The 24,748-nt window shown below is 38.4% G+C and overlaps 2 protein-coding genes and 1 long non-coding RNA gene across 3 annotated transcripts in view; 1 reads left to right on the forward strand and 2 right to left on the reverse strand.

Moving 5' to 3' along the window:
* Positions 1-4,123, reverse strand: part of LOC110066515 (uncharacterized) — a 32,023-nt gene extending 27,900 nt beyond the window's left edge. Inside the window, exons 1-4 of the mRNA XM_089293710.1 lie at positions 4,078-4,123; positions 1,736-2,122; positions 850-1,251; positions 246-644 (exon numbers count right to left, since the gene is read on the reverse strand). Coding sequence (XP_089149836.1) covers positions 246-644; positions 850-1,251; positions 1,736-2,122; positions 4,078-4,123 — 1,234 coding nt within the window. The remainder of the gene's footprint in view (positions 1-245; positions 645-849; positions 1,252-1,735; positions 2,123-4,077) is intronic.
* LOC149109305 (uncharacterized) overlaps positions 1-24,748 on the forward strand; it is a 117,467-nt gene that overhangs the window by 86,117 nt on the left and 6,602 nt on the right. The window lies entirely within an intron of this gene.
* LOC149109323 (neural cell adhesion molecule 2-like) overlaps positions 4,894-24,748 on the reverse strand; it is a 78,886-nt gene continuing 59,031 nt past the window's right edge. Inside the window, exons 5-13 of the mRNA XM_089293388.1 lie at positions 23,324-23,599; positions 22,440-22,691; positions 20,100-20,366; positions 18,805-19,095; positions 17,774-18,079; positions 12,537-12,695; positions 11,820-11,841; positions 10,805-11,006; positions 4,894-8,053 (exon numbers count right to left, since the gene is read on the reverse strand). Of these exons, the coding sequence (XP_089149514.1) occupies positions 7,826-8,053; positions 10,805-11,006; positions 11,820-11,841; positions 12,537-12,695; positions 17,774-18,079; positions 18,805-19,095; positions 20,100-20,366; positions 22,440-22,691; positions 23,324-23,599 (2,003 nt within the window). The 3' untranslated portion in view covers positions 4,894-7,825. The remainder of the gene's footprint in view (positions 8,054-10,804; positions 11,007-11,819; positions 11,842-12,536; positions 12,696-17,773; positions 18,080-18,804; positions 19,096-20,099; positions 20,367-22,439; positions 22,692-23,323; positions 23,600-24,748) is intronic.

Raw genomic sequence — 24,748 nt, forward strand, 5'->3', positions numbered from 1 at the left:
CCGCAAATAGCCCATTCAGTCATCATTAGAAGTCGTATTTAAAACTAAGTCAAGAATTAAATTATCAGACACCTTACTGAATATTGATACTTGATTTAAATTTTAATTATTTACATCTGAAGTTTGCTACGGAATTCATTTTTAGGGAACAATACGGTGTATTTCGTGTGTCATAGTCGAACTTACGTTAAAAAGAAAGACCTTACTGTCACGGTTTTACTGAAGAGAAAAATTCCAAGTCTTACCACTGGCGTTAACAACGAGACTGACAAAGTAAACTCGTGGAGAGGTGTAGTTAATTCTTCTCACTGTACACCTGTAGTCCGTAGTATCAGCCACTTGTACACTGTTTATTTCCAGAGTACCATTCCGAGTCAAGTTTACTCTGTTTGCGTAACGCCCAACGTGCGTAGCTTTCGTTTCACGATCACTGTTCATTCCAGCGAGCCACAACCATTTGGTTTCTATTGTGGTGCAGGATTTGGAAGCACAGTAGGACCAATACGTTGCTTTGAATGTACCGTCCTGTTGAATAACCTCCGCTAACACTGGGCATGGAATCATCGTGTTTTTACCGACACGCACTTCAAGCGAATCCTGAGAAGAGTTGCTTTCCGAAGAGATGCCATTATTACTGTTGGAATCTAAAAAAAAACCAACATATCTATAAGAATTATAATTAGCACTTAACTGGAATTTCTGCCGAAGATAAAACAGATAAACTTCCAGGGAAGGCGACAAAAATTAAACATAACGAACATTTGTGTTAGCTCACTTTTAATTAATAGATGATCTGATTGGCTATCACCTTGCACGGCTATACTAACAGTCCACCTGATTGGTTCTTACCTTGCACATCAATACTAACAGATGAGCCGACTGGCTCTTTATAAGGACCAAAGTACATGCTACAGCCGTAAGCTTTTTCGTGGGATTCGTTCACATCTGTCAGCACTACTGATGTTATTGAAGTATTATTGTTGGTCTCGTTGGGGGAGAGAAGCGCATGAAATCTGTCATTATATTCTGGTCCTTCCTCCTCCATTTTAGGATTGATAATAACGTTCCTGTTACTTGTTACAGTGACCAGGGTTAATGAGATTCCTCCTCTTTGCCACACACCAACTGTGACGCCCTTGTAGAACGCTTTGTCTTTTTCATGAACATGAAACTGGCAATGGAAAGTGACATTTTTACCTGGACGTACGGATATAGGTACAGATGGTAGAGCTGTAATGAAGGACGTTCTTTCTGAAAACGTGGAAGAGATATGAAAAAATAAAAAATCTTAGTTACTGTTATTCTCAGGAAAAAAAAAACCAAACTGTGACAAGATAATCAATTGTTTCAATTCAAAAAAATACTAAGAAAGTCAAATATTCCTTTCACACCAACAAGTTAAACATATTAATAACTGGTTTAACCAAGCAAGGTTTAAAATTAGTTGATCTTATCGTGCACACCCCACAACTAAACAAGGTTAAAAACCTGTTTCATTAAAATATCTTAGCAGTTGTCTTCTCATGATGACTGGAAAGCGTAATCGACAAATTGGAAAAACCTAAACAGGATTTAGTTTGAATAGTTTAGTTGGTGTGAATGGCGTATAATATTCAGAACGTACCAAGAAACGCTTGCAAACGTTTCCTTTTGCTATCATTCGTAGTAATTCAAGTCTTACCCGGAAAATAATATTTATTCAGAGTGAAAATGTTTCCTTTTTTTCTTCTCTTACCTTTCACCTCTAGTCGAACGGAATCCGATAGTGAATTTCTGTATGGACCAAAGTTTAAAACAAGCCCATAATCCATTTGATCTTTTGCATTAACTTGGGAAATTTGGAAAGCTGCAAGGGACTTTGATAAGTCTCCTCTCCATTGCACGCGGCCTTCTAAATGCGGTGCCTCGTCCTTTAGGCCTGGGTTTAAAATGATACGCCTCGCCTTTGTCACTGTAGTTAAGTAGGTTGCTAGGTAACCGTTCTTCCAAAGTCCAAAGACCAGTCCTTGAAAATCAGGCCGAGACGTTAAATCTTTACTTAGAACCCACTGAAACACGGCATCAGACCCTTCAAATGCTCTGACTGGGTCTGAAGATACCCGGATAATCTGGGCGTCATAACCTATAATTGATAAGTGCAACGGTTAAATGGTGCAACATTGTGTTAACTATACATTTATGGCCCCGGCTCGTCGAGTTAGAAATAGTACCGACTTATGAAATAGTACCAACAATACAAGAAATATGGCATTTTTGTTGATATCAAGCAGAGTTTACCCAAACCGTTTCATATAGTGATGTTAATCAATATTTCTTTTTCCGGATTTTCCTGTGTGACATTGATAAATGTAATTCCTTGATGGAAAATTTACATGCAACGGCCAGACATGTGTGGCATTATGTATGGCAAGTTTTGACTAAATTTGAACGTAATATATCAATTGACTTGTCCTACTAATATTCTTGACGTCGTTCTTTATAATCAAAAATTATAATTAGAACGTACGAGAGGAAAACGTTCCCTTTCAGTGACAAAGTTTAAATTTCGGCACACCGAAGTAGTGAATTGTAAATTTTATTTAAATTTCTAAATTTTTTTTATTGTTCAATTTTTAGCTTTTAATTAAGTGTCCCCAATTAGCTCTTAGCTTAGAGCTAAATACTTATTGACACTTAAATAAAGTTTATGTATGTATGTACCGTGAACTTGGTACTTGATGTGCGATGCCCCAAACACAACGGAGCAGTTTCATGGTTTGATTAAATCCAAGTACTGTCACACGCTTGAACTGCTTCGCTTTTGTCATACTAACTAAGTGTGCAAATATAGGTGCGGTTACTGAAAGATTGAAATTAATGCTCACAAATAGTTCGACAAATAATGAGTAACGCCTTTGTGCATATAGCTAGCTGTGTCCTATTTTATGAACTGATTTAAACGAAAACGTCTTTTCTACGTATTGAATGACAGGCATTTATTTATCCGCAAAGCTTAAAGAAAGTACAAAATTGAATTCAGCAGAGGCCAAACATAGAAAGCGGCAGTAACGTTACAGAAAATAGATTTTACTTCCGAGTAAATGTTTCTCTTTCGACAACCTAAAATAGAGCAATCGTAATGTCTTCTCGAGCCACGAGGGATTAGACAGACTATAAAGCTGTCATTTCCTTCGACACGAAGACCAGAAAAATTCGCGGTTACTTTTGTTTGTTATTCCATTAACTACGACACCAAACCTCCTCAACTCGTCAGACAACAGTATTCTCCGTGTTTCGCTATAACAACTCCGAGTGTAAGAAGTTAAATGTTCAAGTTGTACACTGCAAGATATCAGATCGAGTAAACATTAAATCTTGATATTATACGCTTTTGTTCGAGATGAGAGTTTCATTCAAGATCAAAATTCTTGGAAAACAGGAAACGACTATCATTGTAAAATGATAAGAAATGTTAACACTTGTGAGTAAACAGGACAGCAGAAAATGCTGCAGTGTTCCAATTTCGCTCAACAGATCCGTTTAATTCTGTTTGGACTTGTTGAGTTAAGTTGCAAAAAACTCTGCTGTTACAAGTCTAAGAAGTTAGTAATCGAACACGAATGGTAAACAATAAAGAGCAAAAAGTTACTAAAGATCATTCCTAAAGTTGGAAACAGGAAGGATAATGGTGTATTCCCATCACTAAACAGCTATTTTTAACAACTAAGATAAATTCCATTACAGAAATAGGACAATACTAATGAAATGACTCACATTAAATATAATACACTTATTAACTGAGAAAGGAAAAGAAGGCTAAACCAAGCAACTACCGCTTTGCGTGTGTTTAAAATGTACAAACATCTGGTATTCATTCTACCGAGAAACTCTGGTTTGTTTGAGGAATGAATGCCCGAGAGTTTGTTGACTGGTAACAAAGTACAACGGCTGTTAAAGAAATTGAACAAAACGAGAAATTGACCACAATGAGAAATCACTGCAGTAAAATACTAACCGTCACCTCAAGCTAAGGTGTTGATCAAGATGACTGGATTGATTCATGTCAACTATTTTGTGCATTAAATTTTACAGACTTACCTCGTTGAACTGTTAATATGAAAAGTAAGGCGTTTATAACTTTCATCTCCTGTCTGTTTATATCGCTAAGCTGTATCACGGATACAACTCAGTCAAGGGGACAACAGAGCCAAAAGCGAAAGCAACGGATCGCAAACCTCTTAGATCCAGTCCGCTCGCGGTTTCACTTTCCTAGAATTAGAACAAAGTCTTTGTTTCGACACAGATTAAAGAGAAGTCTTTGGACCGGAGCCTGGAATAAATTGTGACGACACCAATAAGGCTATGCTATACTTTTTGAGCCCCTTTTGAGTACTCGGTTGGCCTCACATTAATCGTGTGGAACGGTAACACAACGAGCAACCGTTCATCAGTGTTCATCGCTATGCACGTGACCAGATGGCAAGGCTCTTAGGCCGTCTCCTGAAATTTCTCGTTTCTCATCATCCGACCGGCCCATCCCCCATCCCCCTGAGAAAAAAGCTATTCGATTCCCATTTACGGGTGTTCCCAAGTTTATTACACTTCAGAAACAAGCGACTCTGACCACTATAAATATGCCCTTAGAACGTCCACGAAAACGTTCTATGTAAAACGACCAAAACGGCAGTCATGGACGGGAAGATACAATTCGGCTCGCTTGTTACCATTATTTGTTAATTTGTCGATAGTTATGTTATCCTCTTTTGTTCTACTTTCAATTTTAATCGACCGACCGACTCACCTTTGTAAGAGTGAAGGGGATGGGAAACGAAACTATTTGCCTCCGATGGAAATAGACCGAATGGGGCGAAAACACATACCATGAATAACGGACAATTGACTGACAAACCAGGATTAACAAAAAGCTTATTTTATTGCAAAAATTTAGACTACGAATTACATTAGTCTGAAAGTAATCCTATCCAATTCCATTAAATGTTTGAGCTAATTTTAAAAGGCTTCCATAACGTCCTAACAAAAAAAGTAGAAAATATTTCCTTGTCACTTGACGATTTAATGCAGTCCTATCAAAACTAATACTTGAACAGAACTAAATTTGTATCTTAAAGATGTAAACTTTCCAAAATAATTATCATAGCTATTAATTAATGGTTATTATAAAAAATAAGAAGTGGCAGTCACATGGTTACAATACAAAAATATTCAAGTTCCTTAAAACTAATAGCAGTATAGAGCGTTTTCACATGACGTCACGGCAGCCATATTGGTGTTCCAAAACAATCAAATGGTGGCCATGTTGGTGTACCAAACCAATCCTGTGGGAGTTGAACTCTTTTCTTATTATGTAAACACTTCCTTTTGTTTCAATAAATTTGCATGGCTGCTGGCCACGTGAGTGAAAACGCTCTATCGTCTCTACTAACTGAATAGACGTATATAGGCCTTCTTAAAAAGTCTTATAAAAAATGATAAACAAAGGTAATCATGATAGCAATACTGCCAAATTGAGTCGCACATTTTAGTTCTTATTTTCGTATACACTTGAGAATGTATCTGCTGCGGCTCAATTTTATCCTCGGTACTTCCCTTTGTTCTTGTGCACCTAGGGGAAAATTGAACCACAACATACCTATAAAGGTTATTAAAGGTTATTATAAAAAATACGAAGTGACAGTCACATTGTTAAAATACAAAAATACTCAAGCTCTTTAAATCTAATGGCAGTATCGCTTCTGTATTTTGGTATGATAATATATATGGTATAGGCCCTCTATAAAATTATTATAAAAAGTGTTATAAAAAGGTAATTATCAAAGCTACAAAATTTTGTAGCACATTTTAGTTCTAATTTTCATATATAAGAATACATCTATAAATTGTTTCTTATGTCATGTTGATCGTAGAGTCAGTGAGAGCGTTAATTAGTAGGCTGCTATCCACCAAGCTCTTCAAACTGAGTACCGCTTCTATAAACAACAAGATTACTTTTTAACAAAATTATTATGAAAAAGGTAATTATTAAAAATAAGAAATTACTTCTGACACTTACTTGGCAAATTTTCATGCTGACTTTGAAACATATCTATAAAAATCTACTTATGCAATAGTTTTCAATTATTCTCGAGCTGCTCTCCCATACCTATAGCACTACCGCTTATATCAGTTATAAAGTGCTACAAGCTTTCTACGAATTATTAAAATAGGTAATTATCAAAAATAGGAAATTACGACCGACATTTGCCTATCATGTGAGCATGTGCTCCTGCAGATAAAGCTATGAAAAAAATCCCTTACGCAATAGTTATCAATGACTCAGTGTTAGGCTTTCCATACAATCGGTGGCCACTCCTTAAATCGAAGGAAACACGAAAAATGCACCAAGATTGAATCTTGTTTGGCGCGTAGCCTCCGTGCATTCCCTCGCAAGAAAACGGTAAGTCATTCAACAAAATCAAGCCTAATTTGTTATCGCTAGCGAACTACGCTTACTTTAGAATACAAATTATCTTCTCCTGGAGTATATCGCCAAATAAACCTTTGAGGCTCCATAAGCAAGTCATGGCTAGAGAGTCCCTAGGTCTTGACTAAAACTCACTTCGTTTCAATAAAGGACCTTCGTGTTCTCTTTTCCACTATGGGTGACAGCATATTGCACTTCCATTGAAACTGCCAATTAATCCAACTACCAATGAAAGTGGCTGAACCTATTGTTATAAACACAGCGAAAAAGTCCTCTTCTTGCTTTTTACTGATTTGGACAAACCCTGCTCGGTATATATTCTCTCTTTAACTCTGAGATTTTTCTCTGTGAAAGTGAAAAGGAAATAGCCAAAAACGATACATTTGAATGAAAACGCGACGCAATTATCCGTGTAACCGTCAGTAAGTACGTCCATTACTGATACTCCCTTGTTTTCTCCTTACATTCTTCCACACATTCCCACCGACGACACAGACATTTTCACATTTAGCTCGTAGCTTTAGCAAATGTCATCACTACTTGGTTACCTTACGGTGATCCTCGAAGCTTAAGAGATTAAAATACTAACTTATACTAAAACCAACAACGATAGCTAAAAATTCTGATTCAAATTACCTTGAAAAAAAAAAACCCTTCGAGGACGGCGCTTTCGTCCACGTTCTGTGCAACACTGTATGGTCCAGAGATAAAACCGTATTTTGTAAGCTCTGTCCATGAAGTTTATAGATTTATAACGCTCAAAGGATGCCGACTAAGGTAAAAGACCGAAAGCATAATGGTACATTTGTTTGCACGAAATCATGGAAAACAAGCTAGCGTATACGAGTTTCTTTTCTAGAACAGGAAACATGCCATGCACAGAACGTGTACTAACAAAAGGAAGCATCAACATAAAAAAAAGAAAAATCAAAATATCTATATTGCTTTCGTTTGTCACTATTTAAAAGTTGGTTGACTAGCCTTTGAACGACAAACAACTAGAGATAAACAATTAACAATCTGACTCTGGCATCATATAAAACTATATGGTTGTGTTCAAAATATCACAACGGAAAGGATCTAAAAGAATAACGGGCAATTAATGAAAAATAATCTATAGTAAATGGTTCTAAATATTTCAACAAGAGATGTACGGGTTGTTAAAGGCCCCGTGACACACTGTACCGTAAAACAAAACGTGCAACGGCCAAAATCGCTTTTCGTGAAACAAGTTGTACCAATCTTCCTAGAAAGTAGATCTGAGTTCAATTCTCGCTGTCTTTGCGGTGCAACAAGGTGTCAGGGTGTAACAGGGCCTTTAACAATTCAGACTACACAGAGAAGTTGTGGAGTGTTGGTGAGTGCTCACATGCTCTCCACATTAGAGTACACCACTTCCTGCTTAGGCACGTTAGCATACGTAGGATCAGGCTGAGGGACGCCAAACTGGGAAATATCAGCGTACACAGTTCCTTCATAAGCTGGAGGACGGACTATTGGTGCTGCCGCAGCGGCGCCGCCAGATGCTACTGGGCCAAGCTGGATATCAGCCCTCAAGTCGTCCAGATCAGCATAGTCCAGTTCACCGGGCTTCTATCAACAAAATGTAATATATAATGAGCCATATAACTTGCCCCTAAGGTGCTGAGCTCATTTAAGCCTGGTTTTCACTACGACATAAGCACAAGCATAACAGTAATGAGGACGCCCACCACACAAGTATAGACATGTAGGCATTCGCAGAATGGATAATTGTCTTATTTCGGTTCCATACCTCCTCGACACAGCAAAACAAGATGGCGGACGATGTTTAGGATTATGCTTACAGCGGCGCGTTCTCCCCTTACATAAGCATAAGCTCGAGCACAAGAGGAACAAAAATTTTTGGTTCTGCTTGTACTTGTGCTTATACTTGTGTCGCGAGCGTCCTCACTACCGTTATGCTTAGGCTTGTGCTTGTCCTTGTGTCGTAGTGAAATCCAGGCATTAGAATTGAGCTGAGTTTGGCGAGACTCTCAGGTAAAAGAACAGAATCATGCATACAACAGGCCACTTGTGCCACAAGCCACGCACCTCTACACCCTTAATTTCATTCACTCCCCAGCAAAAGAAGGTGGGGTCATCGGACCAGTATTAAAGCCATGTTCACACTTAAGAGATAAGCATTAACACAAGTGAAATAAGATAAAGCGCAAGCACAAGGAAAAAGGAACAAGTTTCTTTTTCTTGTGCTTATGCTTGTGCTTATATCACTAGTGTTACGCTTATCTCACAAGTGGGAACCTGCTTATTTCACTAGTGTTTTGCTTATCCCACAAGTGTGAACCAGGCTTAACTTTGCTGCAAACGAGTGGAAATCCCTTGATATCGCTACGAGAGCCGTCTCTGTATCCAGTTTTAAACGAAGCTTTTCCGAAGCAACCCTTAACTTATCCTTCAATAAGTGATTTTGTTGTATTTCCGTTAGACATAATTGTTTTGTTCACGCACCTCTACTGTTTTAAGTTCATTGTTTCTGTTGTTTGTTCTATTGTTTTTTTCAGCCAATTGCTTTAAGGCGGTTCAAAACAGTTTCCAGCAGTTAGATTTTGATGGGTCATTATAACCACTCTTTATCACTCGATGCCACAATCATGGTATCAAAAACTGCCCAATCATTAGTGAATACGTTATCATTTTCGTGACACAATAGGTTACCATAGCAATAGTATGACCTCCTAAAAACACCCTTAATTACAGCTTTAGGGGCTTATAATTCAAAAATGGCACGGTGAATTTTTTTACATTGTCAAATTTTATTAAGCGTCATAAGACGCAATTTTCGGCAAAGTTTTAAAAACATCCTGTGTACAGAGCCACCTTAACGTTTTGAAAATTTAAGGTGGCTCTGAACCCTATATACAGAAATTTTTTAAACTTTGCCAAAAGTTGTGCTTTATCATGCTTATTAAAATTTGATGCCATGATTGTAGCATCAAGTGATAAAGAGTGGTAATAACGACCCATCAAAATCCAAGTGCTGGAAACTGGTTTGAGCCACCTGAAGTCTCCTGTGAGTCGGGAGGCTCTTCCTAACTGTCACTCGGCCTTATCAGCCATTAAAGGTGCTAGTACAAAAAAAGTGTCTCGCCATCCAGAAATAGTGTCAAAATGCAAATTATGTAGAAATTTCAAACTGTCAACGTGCATTAAAGCTCATCCTTGATAATCGGTGGTCTTAGAGTATGAAAACTTACTAACGGCCATTTCCGGGTCGGCTTTTGCCTCTGTGTCAAAACGAGTCTTAGTTTGAAACCATTAACATGTTAATGTCTTCCGCCTACAGATATTCATTTTCATGAATATCAAACTCATTTTTATATGAAAGGTTTTGCACGAGGACTCGTTTTGAAACAGAGGTACAAGGTAACTCGGAAATGGCCTATTTAACCACACTTTTTCTTTCATTTCGTACTATCACCTTTCTTTATGCTTGACAAGGTTCGACAACAGACTTATTAGTTTAAATAGTACAGTGCTATTTGAGCCACCTTGTAAAAAACCCTTAGCAAATGATCATGCTGCGAGTAAAAAGTCATACATGGCCAAACCAGAACGAAGTTGTCATTGATATCATTGATAAAAACCTAGGCTGATAGTTATAGGGAGGGTAGCAAAGTCGGGTAGCGGGATAAGCGCTTGCCTCCCACCACCTGGGCTGAGTCCGATTCCTGAGAGATAAAGTCCGCTACTACTAACGCCAAGATATATTAATCCATAGTTAATTGAGGGAAATGATTAAGAAGGCCGGTAAACATCAAAGAAGCAAACAAACAGACCAAGACTTATGTTGGAAGGCAGTTGACGCTGCACATTTTTCGTTTTATGTTCATTGACTATGCATGAATTACACAATCGCAATGCTTCTACATTGTATTGGTAAGATGTATGGGCACACATAACCACCTTTTGTATTTTGCCAGGTTTTATGCAGGGTCAACCCCCAAAATAGCAAACAAAAACATACAACGAAGAACTTTGCCAAGTTTCCTAACCACTTCCCTCAATTAACTATGATTAATCACATCGGAAATAACGAAGAGACTACAAAATAAAATACATTAAAACCTAGTCTTTCAACGCTCTGCCTCATTCATCCGTTCTCTCTGAGCACGGACAGATTTTACACCAACACTTGAGATAGCTCTTTCTTTGCGGTGAGAAACGACCTTATTGGCTGCATGAATACATAGCAGCCCTTCACGCTAGTCTTATCAATGCAAAACGTTTCCAAATAAACCAATGAGCACAGGAGCATTACCGATTATATAGACAACATTTGAGGTGGTCTTTTTTCATCCTTACCTTCTTCTTCTTCTTTGTCTTTTTAGATTTGTCTACCTGCGCGTATTCGTCATTTGCTGGCATACGGGTTTTCTTCCTTCTCGATTGATCCACCTGCGCATAATTAGGCTCGGCCGCTGGACCAGAAGCTTGCAGACTCTGAGCAGCTTCTCTGCTGACGGAATTATATCCATCGTCCAATTCATAAGGATTAGCGCTGCCACTACAAGAAATTAAAATATGCATTTATTAATGCAACGCCTTAACAATTCCAATACCTACTTTCGGAGGTGGCAAGGGATCATATCACTAAGGAAAGGGATTTCAAATCTGAAACATTTAAGACCCAGCTCAGCTCGTCTCTTTAACACGAGCATAACAGACCTAAATTTTCAGCGAGCACAGTAAGGAAACATACTTAGTGACCTCCAGTGCTAAAGATGAGAAAGATTCCTATTTGTGGAGGGAGGGGAGGGTGGTTTTTCGTGGATGATTTCGGACGTTTACATTTTGCGAGGACAACAAATGAAGAGCGAAATATCAGAAACCTTTGTAAACAGTAGCAGGTCTTCGTGGTTTTATTGCAGAAGACACGGTTGTGTAAATCGTAACTGATAAACTGCTGCTATTGTGTATGTCATATTTATTTGAAGGGTCGGGTCCTGAAAACTATGTATCTTACTTTGCATTTGGTGCCCAAACCCAAAGTATCTATATACACATTAAGCTACACTCAGAAAGGATTATTTTACTTTTGTTTTTCCTTCGTGAGTGACAAACGAGTTTCATTATTAGCTGAAAAAAGATGGTTTCCCAAACTGTCGTAGAAGATAAAGGATTTTCGAGCTGCAGAAATACTGCTAACGAAGCGTCAACAGCACCATTAGCAGGAGTTACAGAGCCACAATAAATGCAATTTCACGTTTAAATCAAGCAAAGTATTTGATGCCTTACAATGTATCGAATTAAAAATAACACCTCTGCTACCTTGACTAAGCAATAATGAATATCTTTATAGTTTATCTCTAGAACTTACAGCTCGTCTCGGGATGTGTCCTCTGAAAACAAGATACCAAAAACAAGAGGTTAGGACAAGAGCAACTAAAACAAGTGAGTCTGAGAAAACCTGGCATTACTATTGTAACAACACAATTCGCGAAATCAGTTTCACAGCTGAGGCCAAGAAGTTCTTTTTCTTATATGGGAGAAAATTACTTCCTCGTAATTAACTGACAGGAGGAAAATTTATCTTTCATTTTTAATTTGCACTACAGTGCAAATTAATACAGGTGCGTCCGTAATTTTCTCAAGCACAAAATAAATGTGTAACTGTATTGGTATGAAAGTTCAAGCAATCAGTTAAGGATTTACACTATTCTTGCATATTTGCACTCGACTATAAATAATCTGATTCTAATGAGTTTCCCCAACGAACTTTCAGGAGCCTGAAAATTGTCACCAGGAAGATTCTTGCAGTAAACTTTTGGCGGCTGTATTTACGTTATGTTACTGCAGTTGATTCCAGCTTCCTGTTCAAATACACTTAACTTGCACTTTGACATCTTGCGAAAGGGTTTCATTTGGAAAGTTGACAACTCAAATCTAAGAAGTGTGGGGGCAAAGTCTATATGTCAACGGGAAATCTATAAGCCTGCGATGTCAACTCTACCAGCTCACTACTGGGCTGCGGACTGAGTTACATCAATTGGAATGTTAATGCACTGCTAAGTAATGAGGAAACATTTCATCATACCATCACTTGAAGGCTTTCTTCGTCTCCAAAGAACAATTATCACGATGATACCAATGATGAGTAGAACACCTGCTGCAGCTGCTCCAGCATATATAGCAGCGCCCATCCCGTTACCTTCATCACCACCACCAGTCTGGGTACCATCACCACCTTCTGAATCTAAAACACGCAACAGGAAAGAAATCAAACTGATGAATGTTAAAGCTATAGAATAGACTTGGCTGCTTAGAGTTACGGGAACACTAAAATCGGTGCGATTCTCACGTATGGACACGACAAGATTATAAATCAGTTCAAATTGTCCTGATTAGAGCGATTTTCAACTGAGTGTCGTAAAGTAATAACTCTGGCAGGTCACAAAGGACTGTACTGTCAATAAATTTTACTTCTATTAAGCCGAGGCGGAGTCCAAACAATTAACTGAAGTGGTCATTTCTATTGATTAAAACCTTTGTTAAAAGAACACTTGTACTTACATTATACCATCCAACATCCCTGATAAAGTAGATGACTTAGTTCAAATAATGAAGCCCCAGAGACAGAAGCCATCGCTAATCAAGAATCGCCTTTCAACTAATCGTTGTTTTTATTTTCACTTTTAACATTTTCATTTCGGTTGTATGAAAGATCACTTCCATCGCATCCTTGACCTATCACGTCTTAAATTTGTTTAAAAAGAAGTTCGTTTTCGTAATCGATCACGTCAACCTCAGCTTGGGGATATTATTTGTTATTGAATATAAGAAACACAAAAACATCGGTGGACTTCCGCATACTTTACGAGAGTAATCCACACATTTTCCACATTCAGTAGAATGGAATTCGACACATAAAAAAACGTGTTTTAAGGGAATCTGTTCTAAGCGGACACCCTTAATAAAGCGGACACTAGAGCATTCACTTTCTGTGATAGCTTACCTTGCTTCAAATTGAGCGTTGTGGCTTATGTAGTGCGCAGCTCTTTCCTTCGGAAAAAAAAATTGTTGAAAAATGTTTTTTGGACGTCGTGACCCTGTCAATTTCCACAGCGATCTGATGATTATGAACGTGAACACTTAAAAACAATCTTCTCTTCTTTCTGAATGGAAGAGCTGCGGACTGCTGCAGAACTGAGCCACAACTCTCAAGTTGAAGCGGGAAAGAAAGTGAACTTATTCGAACGGTGAATGCGCGTATTCCATTATTATCACACAAGTTATATAATTATTTTAAAATCTCAATTTCAAGCCATGTTCAATTTCGCATCTTCAAATTTAAACGAGAAGGGAACTTTTTCAGCGAATGATAAATTGTGTTCGATGAAGGTAAATTTACCTTGAATTTTTTAAGGTGCTGACTTCGTCCAGTCCAAAATTTGATCGAACCGTGGAAAAATGTAGTGGAATGTTAAATCAGATAAAACTCATTTTAGTGATAATGTAATACAAGAATAACTTTTAAAATGCAAATCGATGGGGGTTGCTTCATATTGATACCTTCTTTCTACTTTTACAGGAAGCGGGCTAGATTTAGCTCTTATTAACCGAGCTGGAGGACTGTATGGGGGAATCTTGACCGAGGTCGTGAGTACAGACCGAACGCAGTGAGGTCTGTACACACGACCGAGGTCAAGATTCTCCCATACAGACCGACTTAGCTCGGTTAAAGGAGAAGGTCACTCCAAAAACCGTGTATTTTTTTCCAACACCAATGAAAAGTTCACATTGAGTTCACATTGATCTTGCTTCTGTGCGGATCCATCTAGCTCAATTAAAATGGCGGGAAGTCATACGGTCACGTTCGCTTCGTAATCCATATGTTGCGAAATTTGATGACCCAATGACGGATGGACGTCAAGGAACAAAGGATTTTCTCGCCTGACAAAATTTTTACAGCCTCCAAAGCTAGTCGACGGAATCTTTGAAGTTTCGTTGCGCTTGCAAAAATTCTGGTGGGTTCAAAAAATCGTTCGCACTAGAAATGGCTGTGTGTTGACATATTTTTTGGCAAATCAAACAAATTTTCGCGTAGTGCGAACAGGCCCATAGACGTGTTTGACGTGAAATGTGAAATTGACCACATTCCTTATCATTAGAGTAAAATTAAAGCTTCATTTTTTACAGTAGCACTGCTTTCATTAGCAACTGTAATTCCCAAATATAACGTGAATGAAAAAAAACCTGCCCTTAATTAATGATGAATCGTGTTGATAAAATTAAAAACAAATTGTAACAGATTTCAGACAAAATTTTATTTACACGCGGATATCGGATTTCGCTATAGCAGGACTTGTTATCGGTAATTGTCGATATATAGATAGGACTGATGTACAATTAACTACTTCTTCCGATGTACTTAAAATCAAATTAGACAGCATTTAAAAATTTGTAAGTATTTTAACTCATCCTGGCTGTCAAGGCCGATTATTAAATACGCTCTGATTTTTCGGCTCACACAAGAGATTTATAACTCGAAAAAATACTTTTTCGATAAAAGAAAACCGTAGCGGGTTAGTCTGACTTGTAATTTTAAAGAAATCAGCAGGGCATTTGAAGTTACCACGGTACCTAAGAAATTAATAAATCACTTCCAAAAAACGCGTGCAGTCGCTATGCATCAATGAACACGAAAACACGAAAAGCCTAGCGCCAATCTACGAAACATAATGAATTAAAGCTTGCAACATGGAAGCCTTTTTATAAATACTGGTAAGATTGGTAAATGAAGAAAAGAATTTCATTTAGCCATTTTCCCAGTTGTTATAGAAAAAAAGCGGCAGACTGATTATACATGAAAAACCCGTGATTCACTCCGTTTTAGCGTCCTTTTCATGAAAATACATTAAGCCTGAAGGGTCAAAAATTTTTGGCCACTAAAAAACCTGTGCTGGCGACCAAACCTTAAAACTTAGGGGCCAGCTGGCCCCAGGGTTTTTTCTCGAAATTCGAACCCTGTAGTCCAGCGAGGAGCTTCAATTTCTTGCGCAGAAATAATATTTACCAAATCAAGTCAACGACAGTTCTGCCGGGCAAAAGTACTTTTAAAAATGAAAAGGATGACTGATAGCTACCTATTTTCGTTCCTTGCGATGCGCCGTTCGCTTGCAATGCGTGCCTTTACAATGGCCTTCCGTTGAAAAATTGTGGGAAAGCATTTTTCTTCCATGACCTCCTCCTTGTGTTTCCAGCCACAAGCTCAAATCGGTACTAAGTTTTGAAACAGTCGTCTGTGAAATGCTCGTTGCACACATACAAATTTTCGAGTTTTTTTTTTTTTGCATGAATCTCTTATCCCGATGAAGCTGTTCGAACCACTTCTTTGGCAATTTTTTGCTCTTTGCAGGCAAATTAAGGAAAGTCACTCCTCTTTCCCCATCCTTTTCGTTTCGGGTTTAACAGCCCGGAGCCGAACATTTTAGCTCACAACTGAATAAACAAATTTAGAACAGAAAAGAAGAGCTTTAGCCTTTGAGCTTCGCGCCAATTCGGACGGAATGACGTCACGGATATGCGGCCTGGCCTTCAAGATCCTTTCAAAATGGCGGCTCCCAGTGTGGAACTTTTCACTTCTTTTTCATTGGGATCGCATCCACTTCAGAAGCTAAAACAACGGTGAGTAACGCAGCTCATTGTGAACTTTTTATTGGTGATGGACAAAAATACACGGTTTTTGGAGTGACCTTCTCCTTTAATAAGATGTTTATTATATAGCAAAGAAGAAAACTTTAATTTAATGTAACTGGTATGCTGACGTCTTGCTTGCGATCGGCGATGAGCTTAACTTAAACCTGCCGAAATTTGCTCGTCCTCTTTACTCTTTTTTGTCATCAGGCTTTTTGGCAATTCCTTAAATGATTGAGAAGAAAATAAAAGAAAATGGTGAACATTTTTGTATTTTAGTTTGCTACTTTTTCAACGCAAAATGAAACCGGTCTAGATGCTGGTCTAGATGGGAAAATCTAGACCGCGGTCAATATCGATTTCAGCCTATCAAATTCGTGAACTCGGTAGTTACCAGTGCTTGTGAGACACAGCCATATAATAATTAGTACTTATCAACCGAGCGGGAGGCCTGTATGGTAGAATCTTAACCTCGGCCGTGAGTACAGACTGACCGCAGCTATTAAACGGCAAACAAAAAAGCTCAATGTCATTGGTTCGTAGTCGCTGCCACTTTGCTTGCGAACTGACATGAAAATTTTTGGTCTAAAACAGGTTGAACTCACTGAGAGATATGTTTTCAATTTTTGTAGCTTTCATTGACTAACAGAATTTCTTACAGGTGTTTAAATCGCTATTAGTCTTTTACTGAATACTTTTTACTTCTGGGCTTGCAAAACCTCAACCGGTGTTTTGACTGCCTGATTTGAACTTTGATTCACCAAAGTTTGCTCTTTTCCAATTAGTATTTTTAGCGGAAACAAGCCAACTAATTTTGTATTTTTGTTTTCGGTTTGCAACTTTCTCGGGGCGAATTTTAAGGGTAGAGCAGTCTAGATTCTAGATGGGAAAATCTAAACCTCGGTCAATATCGATTTTAGACAATCATATTCGCAAATTTGGTAGTTCCTTGGCCATGCGAGACAACCATGTAATAAAGTATCTTTTGAGTAAGTTTGTGCAAAATCAAAAGCCTTAACCTTAGTATTTGTTCTTGATATTACTACACTAAGGGTTCCACTTTGCAGGAATGCAAAAATTTCATGATATCAAAACTAGGCATCCAAAATAATAACACGGACAATATTCTTGTGAGCCAACATCTTTACCTATCAAAGCTTAATCGGCGGGCGTCAAGCACATGACTTTTTGGAAGGAGTTGTAAAATTGCCAAAATTTGATTGAAAATCCACCTCACAAAACCTGGAAACCAAGCTATGAGCCCTTCCGCGCTCCACAACCATCGCATCCCCTCCCCGCAGCACCATCCAGAAGGACATAAAACAGGCAACTGCGACACTGATTAAAATAGGGAGGGGTGGGGAACAGCGCCTATGACAAAAGCACCCCCATTCAAGAAAACGCACACTCTAAGAAAAATCGCTAAAACGCACTTTGTCCTGAGAACAAGTGCAGTCCTAGCTCATTTGTATATCTAAACGATGCTCACTGCAAAGGTAATGCTGGCGGCTCTTTGTTCTTAACTCCGTTTTGAATTAAATTGCATTATAAAAGTGTGAGATGAATTGGTAGTCATCATACTAGTTTTATAAAAACGTGACCACAATCGTAAGCAAAATTACAAAACAGAGAACGTACTAGCTGATGCCTTGACTCTCTCGACCTTTCCTTCTTCTTTCAAACTTTCACCAAATTCGTTTGTTGCAGTAACCACAAATTCATACACCTTGCCGCCTTCCAATTTAACTGTCAATTCTGTAACAGAATACGCAGTTGTCTCTAATTTGATCCACTCTCCTGGTTTACCATCAGTCACTATTCGTTGATAGACAGTGTACCGTGTGATGTCTCTTCCATTATTGACCGGTTCACTCCACTTCAGGGTAATTGTATCATCTGTTACTTGATTTGGCAGATCATCAATCGTAGCAGCTGCTGGGACTCCTTGGTTTACCAAAATACCACTATCAGTTATCATTATCGACTTAAAAATTCAAATTTCCCTGGGCATAACCCTTTCAGGTCATTAACTCAAACTGACTACTTGGTGTTACTATACATGGGTATATTTTGTTGACAGTCACAAAAATGAAGCAAACTGTGGAATTTTCGCTCGAGAAAACTAGCTATAGTGTATTGTTATGACAAATTCCCATTATTAATCACCATTTTTATAGTCGGGAGCGGTTTATGTTGTATTATCAAGGAAATCCACTCCCGATTTCTCTGTCTCTGAAAAGACTAAACGAGCTCTATTTATACTAGAGATGGATCATCCGCCTGGAACAAGCTTCGGAAAAGAATTTTTGTTAGTCTGATAATTCGTCTGTGTATAAATACGCACAAACAGACGAGCCATCCGCTAAGACGAAATAAAACTAAAACTTGGTCGTGCGGTCGATGATCCGTTTGTTTATCCGTATTTATGCACAGGCGAATTATCAGAAAAACTACCGTTCTTCGCCCAAGTTCGTCCCTGACGGATGATCCGTCTCTTATACAAATCGAGCCGTCCTTACTACTGGTTTAAATTTTATACTGTCTTGTTTCTTTCAGGTGTATATTATGTACGTATCTGAAGTGACTTACATCATTTGAAGATAATTCATCAACAAGTGATAATCCAAATACAAAAATCGTGATAGCGTGACAGTATCACAGTTTGTTACCTTCATACTTGGTCCTCACTCCCTTTTCTACGGCAGGTCCCTCAAACACAGCATTCCTCGCAAATACCTTCACAGTGTACTTGGTATCTCTCGCCAAACCTCCGATAGACAGGCGTATTATAGCAGGGTCAGTTACATTTTCATTTTTTATCTCAGTGCTACCCTTTAGTATAACCACTCGGTATGCTGTGATAGGACTCCCTCCATCATCAGTTGGTGCAGTCCATTTTACTGTCAGTGAAGTGGCTTGAATGTCTAACGATGATTTAATGGTTGGGGAGCCTGGCTTCTCTGAGAAAGAGAAACACAATACGGATAACCCAAATGCCATTAAAGCACGTAGTTTAATATTTCGTAGTAAAGAGTTTCATTCCTAGAGGTTATTCTGTCTACGAATCCCTTTCTACAGCAACATCAACTTACAAAACATTACGACTAGAACTAGTCTGTATACTTGACAACGAACTTACAATATTTCCGTGAACTTTATTTTCAAACGTCACGAAAAATCACTACTACTCTATTGAATTTTATTTTCCTCTCCAGCTTCTCAGAGGTCTGGAACCCTAAATCCTTTAATCTGATTGACTAAAGCGCGCACTGCTACTGTCCGGGTTTTCCCAATCGGACCCCGATTAAGGACCGCTCCGATATTTTAAACTTTGGCAACTTTTCAAGCTTTTTGTTTCACCGTAAAATAACGTAAAATGTAAACATTCAACACAGAGTCAAAAAATTATGGATTCAAAGCAAACAGTATCGCTTTTGTGCCCGAAATGTCAAACGCACGCGTACACCATATTTGAACATTGCTTGGCGGTCTTGGTCGCTCCGTATTGGGAACAACTCGGGCGGAACTCAAGACCCCGGGCACAGTTTTTCCCAATACGGACCTTCCGACCGGCAAATAACATACATTTATTGTTAACCTTATCACAGAAAACAAAAAATAAGATACAGTTCACTTGAAAACTGCCTTTCTATACTGCGCATTTCAGTGATACGTGCACTCTTCTCAACTAACGGTTACGTGTTTCGCAGTCATTAATTATTTCAGGAAACAGAAATGTTTGGAAGGTCACGTCTTTGGATTGTGATTGGCAGATTTCGATCCATTTTGTTTTTTCTTTTCTAGGTTCCTTGGATCTTGCCGGAATTATGACTGGTGGCAGTCAAAAACGCAATCGTTAGTTAAGTTTGGAACTTCAGAGTTCGTGTGTTACTGAAAGACGCAGTAAAAAGAAACTTAGAGTCGGCATAAAATACGTCACTTTGAAATTACAAAAAGGACCTACTTATTTGTTCTATTTTCACTATTTTGAAATTAGTTTGAGCGAGTCCATTGTCAGCATCGCACTTGTAACCACCAAAATCTTGATCTACGCTCATCTTCACATTCACTGTGTTCTGTGTAGCTGTGACGCTTCTTATTTGACTTCCATCAGGTTTGTACCAGGTGAGTGTTGGTGTAGGAACGCCATCTGACACACACTTCAACGACACTGTCTGACCAATCCAAGACTTATCAGCTGACGAATTGACCTCTTTTATTGTAGGCGGATCTAAAAATTTACAATAACATCCAATATTAGCAAGACTGGATAGCGATGGTTGGTAACAGCAAACATGTTTCACAATATGTATAGTGGACTGTACATCTAACTCTTCAATGTCAGTCCACCCTCGCCTTCCAGATACCAACTCTAACCACTGAGCTATCGGAAACTGTCTGTGAGCAAGTTCATACAACCACTAGGTTAACATGCAATAAGGCTCTGTTCCTGAGATCAAAGGATAACTGTACCATAATCTGTAACGTGGAATGGCGACTTGGATAACGTGGATAAATGGGGATGCTCGCTCAAGTCATTGCAGCTTAACAAGATGTGTTTAAAGAGCCAGAAGAAATGCCTAAACAATTTCATGTGTAGCCCGGAGAAAGAGAGTGATTCACTGTGCGATACATATGTTTGAACTTCGCAAGATAGGAGATTAAAATATATGTCATAGAGCAGGTAGAGTTCTCAAGTGTAATAAAACTTTAGAATGACTGTCGTTCACCCCGGTCTTCTTTCTCACTAAAAAGAAAGCTCTGTCAATCAGAATTCATAGCACGGTAATAAACTTGCGCGAATCTAAATAATCAACAAAAGGTTTCAGCAGAACTGATTATTTGAGAATTACATTGTTCTATTCCTTTAATTTCAAACATTGGAGTGTTGGTAACAAACACAGCAATATCTTTGTGAATAAATATACAATATTTCATATGTCGATATTCGACTTAGTCAAGCCCTTTTGAAAAGGAAGGTAGAAGGCTGCTCGCGAATTGATGGCCGGGATTGCTATTTTTAATACTTTAAAATTCTTCAACATACTTCAAACGTTTGACGTTAGTTATTATATTGCATTACTACTGTAATTTGAAATTATAAAGCATTAGTGTCTAAAGCAATATTTTGAACCATTACTGTAACCACATTACCCAATAAACGAAAGTAAATGTTAACAAACATAGATTGCGTTACCGAGGAAAACTGTAATTTTAAATCAATGAGTAATAATTACTTAGCTTTATTGAAATATTAACCGATGAAACCCATTTAAAGTTTTGATTGTATTTATTTCATCATTTCATAACTAAGTAAATTGTTACAGCAATCAGTGTACGCTAAGTCTTGTAAACATCTTTATGCTTGGTGGTACATTATAGCACTGTGCAATATAGTTAATTAGTAGAATTCTACTAGTATACTAATGCAAATGCTGTAATCTGATTGGCTGGAGGTCGTCTAGGAAATGGCGACATTTTTTTTCGTTTTTCCAAAGTTTTAGAGAACAGTTTTGACGCAAATGGATAATTAAACTTCTGAGAAGTCAAAATGAAGGACATTTTCGGTTTCTTGACATTTAAAAAAGTTGAAACTATTAAAAAAAAAAAAACTGATGCGCGTGCGCACACAACTTGAATTGTAAATGACAATTCAATCCGAGCGACTTTTTTCAGGCGCAAAGTTTAATAATACGTCAAGAACCGTTATTTGAAGTAAATTTTAGTAAGAATTCTACTAAAACAATTAGATTATTTGCTCTTGATTTCTATGACGTGATAGTTAACTCGAAAAAGCTGTGGAAACACTCCCCTGCGGCTCGTGTTCCCACAGCATTTCTCGTTCTCCCAAACTTCCACTCGTGTTCCTATTACACAATTAGATCATGAGCTCGAGATTTCTATCGCGTGATAGTTGACGAGGGCTGCGCCCTCGTCAACTATCACGCATAGAAATCGAGAGCGAATAATCTAATTGTTTTAGTACAAATTTACTAGTCGTTCAAAACTTTCATCTAAATCCTCTTCACAGACACTTCGAAAACACAAAGAAGCGGCCCACAGCGCACGCTGCTACGCTACTTACTATCTATCACAGAATAGAACGTGAGTAGCGTAGCCAATCAGAGGACGGCATTCGTGATAGAACGCTAGTAGATTTATACTAAAACTCGATAGAAACACGGTACATGTTTTCTTTTTCTTAATCGCTACAAAAAGAATTAATTCCTTAGCTACGACATTTAATAGCTAAGGTGCTGCAGCAGCTGATATAACTTTATGACACGATGGAATAGAAACTTACATTGCACGGTCACGTAAGCCTGCTCTGTCTTGTCTTGTCCCACTCCATTGCTTGCAGTACACACATACAATCCAGTATCACTTCTGTCACTTTTTTGAATTTTCAGTTGCTTCGACGTAGACACAACTTGTTTATCTTTTGTCCATGTGAAAGAGGGTTCGGGAAAACCTGAGGCATCGCAGCTCACAACAATAGGATTTGTTTCATTTACTGTTAGGTTTTGTGGCAATACAGTTTGAAACTGGATAGGAACTAAACAGAAAAGCAAAATGAAACCAAATTAGCTTTTGGTTCATGGCTTTGTTATCAACTAGAGTCTTACAAAAGAATACGTTTTTAATCCAATAGAAAAAAGGTCGGTATACCAACATGAGGATGGACAATTAGTTTAAATTGTTAATTTCTTGGTGTTAGTACTAGTAATAACTAATTATTAACCGAGAGTGAAACGGGAAAATCTCAAATTGAGACCTCACCGTATTGACCGGGTCATAGCTATATTAATACGACAAGGCCGAGTTTTGAGATTTTCTCGTAAAGAGCGAACGTTCGATCACCAGATAAAGAGAACCATACTTTACTGAACTGTCTTGTTCGACCCGTAATGGAGAATAATGATATCGTTCGTTTTCTACCAAAAACCTGTAAAAAAAGAACTCGACCAATCTTTCCCCAATATTTCTCCAATATGGACCTGAAGCTAGTTCAATCACATTATAATTTTAGATAGTCTAAATTTACGTAATATAGCCACAAGCCCCTTGTGGAAATCAGCTTTCTTTCTTTTGTTGTGTAGTTGACGGCGCAAGCGTAATTAAATAAAGCATCCTTTAGACCACTCAATGTGAATTATTACAAAGATTCCAAACAAGGATGTTACTCACCATTTATGTTAAGTATCACGGTGGCCTCTGGTCCATCTCCAACATCATTATGAGGTATACATTTGTACTTGCCATAGTGCTTAGACCGCTGTACATTGTTGATGGTGTATTGATTTTCATTACTGTCTTTGACGACATTTGTATCATTCAAGTAGAACCTGTACCGTGACACTTGTGGCTTAGCTGCCGTGATGTGACATGTGAATGTTACAGTGCCTCCTTGCTTGACCGTATTATCAGCTGCACTAGTGATCAGTGTTGTACCTTCAGGTTTATCTAGTGATGTTAATCGAGGAGGAATCTTAAAATTTAATCAATACCATATATCGCTATGAGCTTTAAAAATGACTTTCTTGCCGGAAGTTAATTTAAATTATTCTAAAACAGTTCTCTCAGACTTCTAAATATTTAACCAAAACGGCATCACAATTGACGAGAAACTCTTCCGGAGCATGGATAGCCGAGACAACGTATAAAATAACCTTATTGTTATTAGTGAGAAAAGTTTCTGAATATTAAAAATTTAACTTGGTTCCGACGGTCACAGGTATTCAACAAAAGAGACACGTGACTCTAATAGCGGAGCTTCGGCGGCCCCGAAGGGCCGCCAAGCGGAGCCCCATACTCATATGGGAAAGAAAAGGAAACCCATGAATGCATTTTCTCATGGTTTTCATGGCTAGCGGTATTGCTCGTAGGCGCATACGCACGACGACGACGACGACGACGACGACGGAGTTGCCCAACATGGCGGCCATACTCCAGCTAATAGGTTGACAGAGAAATGCACCCTCGGTTTGTAGCGGAAGAATGCCATTTTTCTTGGCGGGATTTTTAAAGAAAAGAAAACTCATTTCCGGTTGCACTGAAGCAAAAAAACAGAAAGCAAGAATTAACAGGCAAAGGGCTAGCGAAGAAGATCGCGACAAAGAGCGGGCCAGCGCTGGGGAAGGAGGCGAAACAGTACTGAACAATGCCGTGAATTATAGCGAGTCAAGGGCTAGAGAAAGGAGGTGAAATAATACCGAACAATGCCGTGAACGAAAGCTAACGAGGGCTATAGAAAGGAGGCGAAAGTACCCGACAAATTGACTCAAGACTGCAGAACTTTCCAAGCATGTTTAAAAATTCGCGGGACGTGATGCTGTGCAGCCGTGCAAGACAAGTCACATGATTTGGTCAGGTGATGAGCAAGAGAAATCAAACGTTCCTGAGTGTTTACAGAGATTACAGAACAGTAAACACAGCGGAAAAAAGTGGTTGATTCGTTGATCTATCGAAAAGATTAGTTCAGTTCAGTCTTCACAACTTTTGCTGCAAGTTTCTGCCTGCCAGGAAGATTTACACTGGCCGAACTAAATTGCCGACATGCGGTAAGTGACTTTTGTTGTGGCGTTTGCTATGAAAATTAACAAAGTTGCCTCG

This window comes from Orbicella faveolata, unplaced genomic scaffold (genome assembly GCF_042242905.1).
Source record: "Orbicella faveolata isolate gen_17 unplaced genomic scaffold, um_ofav_v1 contig_25, whole genome shotgun sequence".
Taxonomy (NCBI): Eukaryota; Metazoa; Cnidaria; class Anthozoa; order Scleractinia; family Merulinidae; genus Orbicella; species Orbicella faveolata.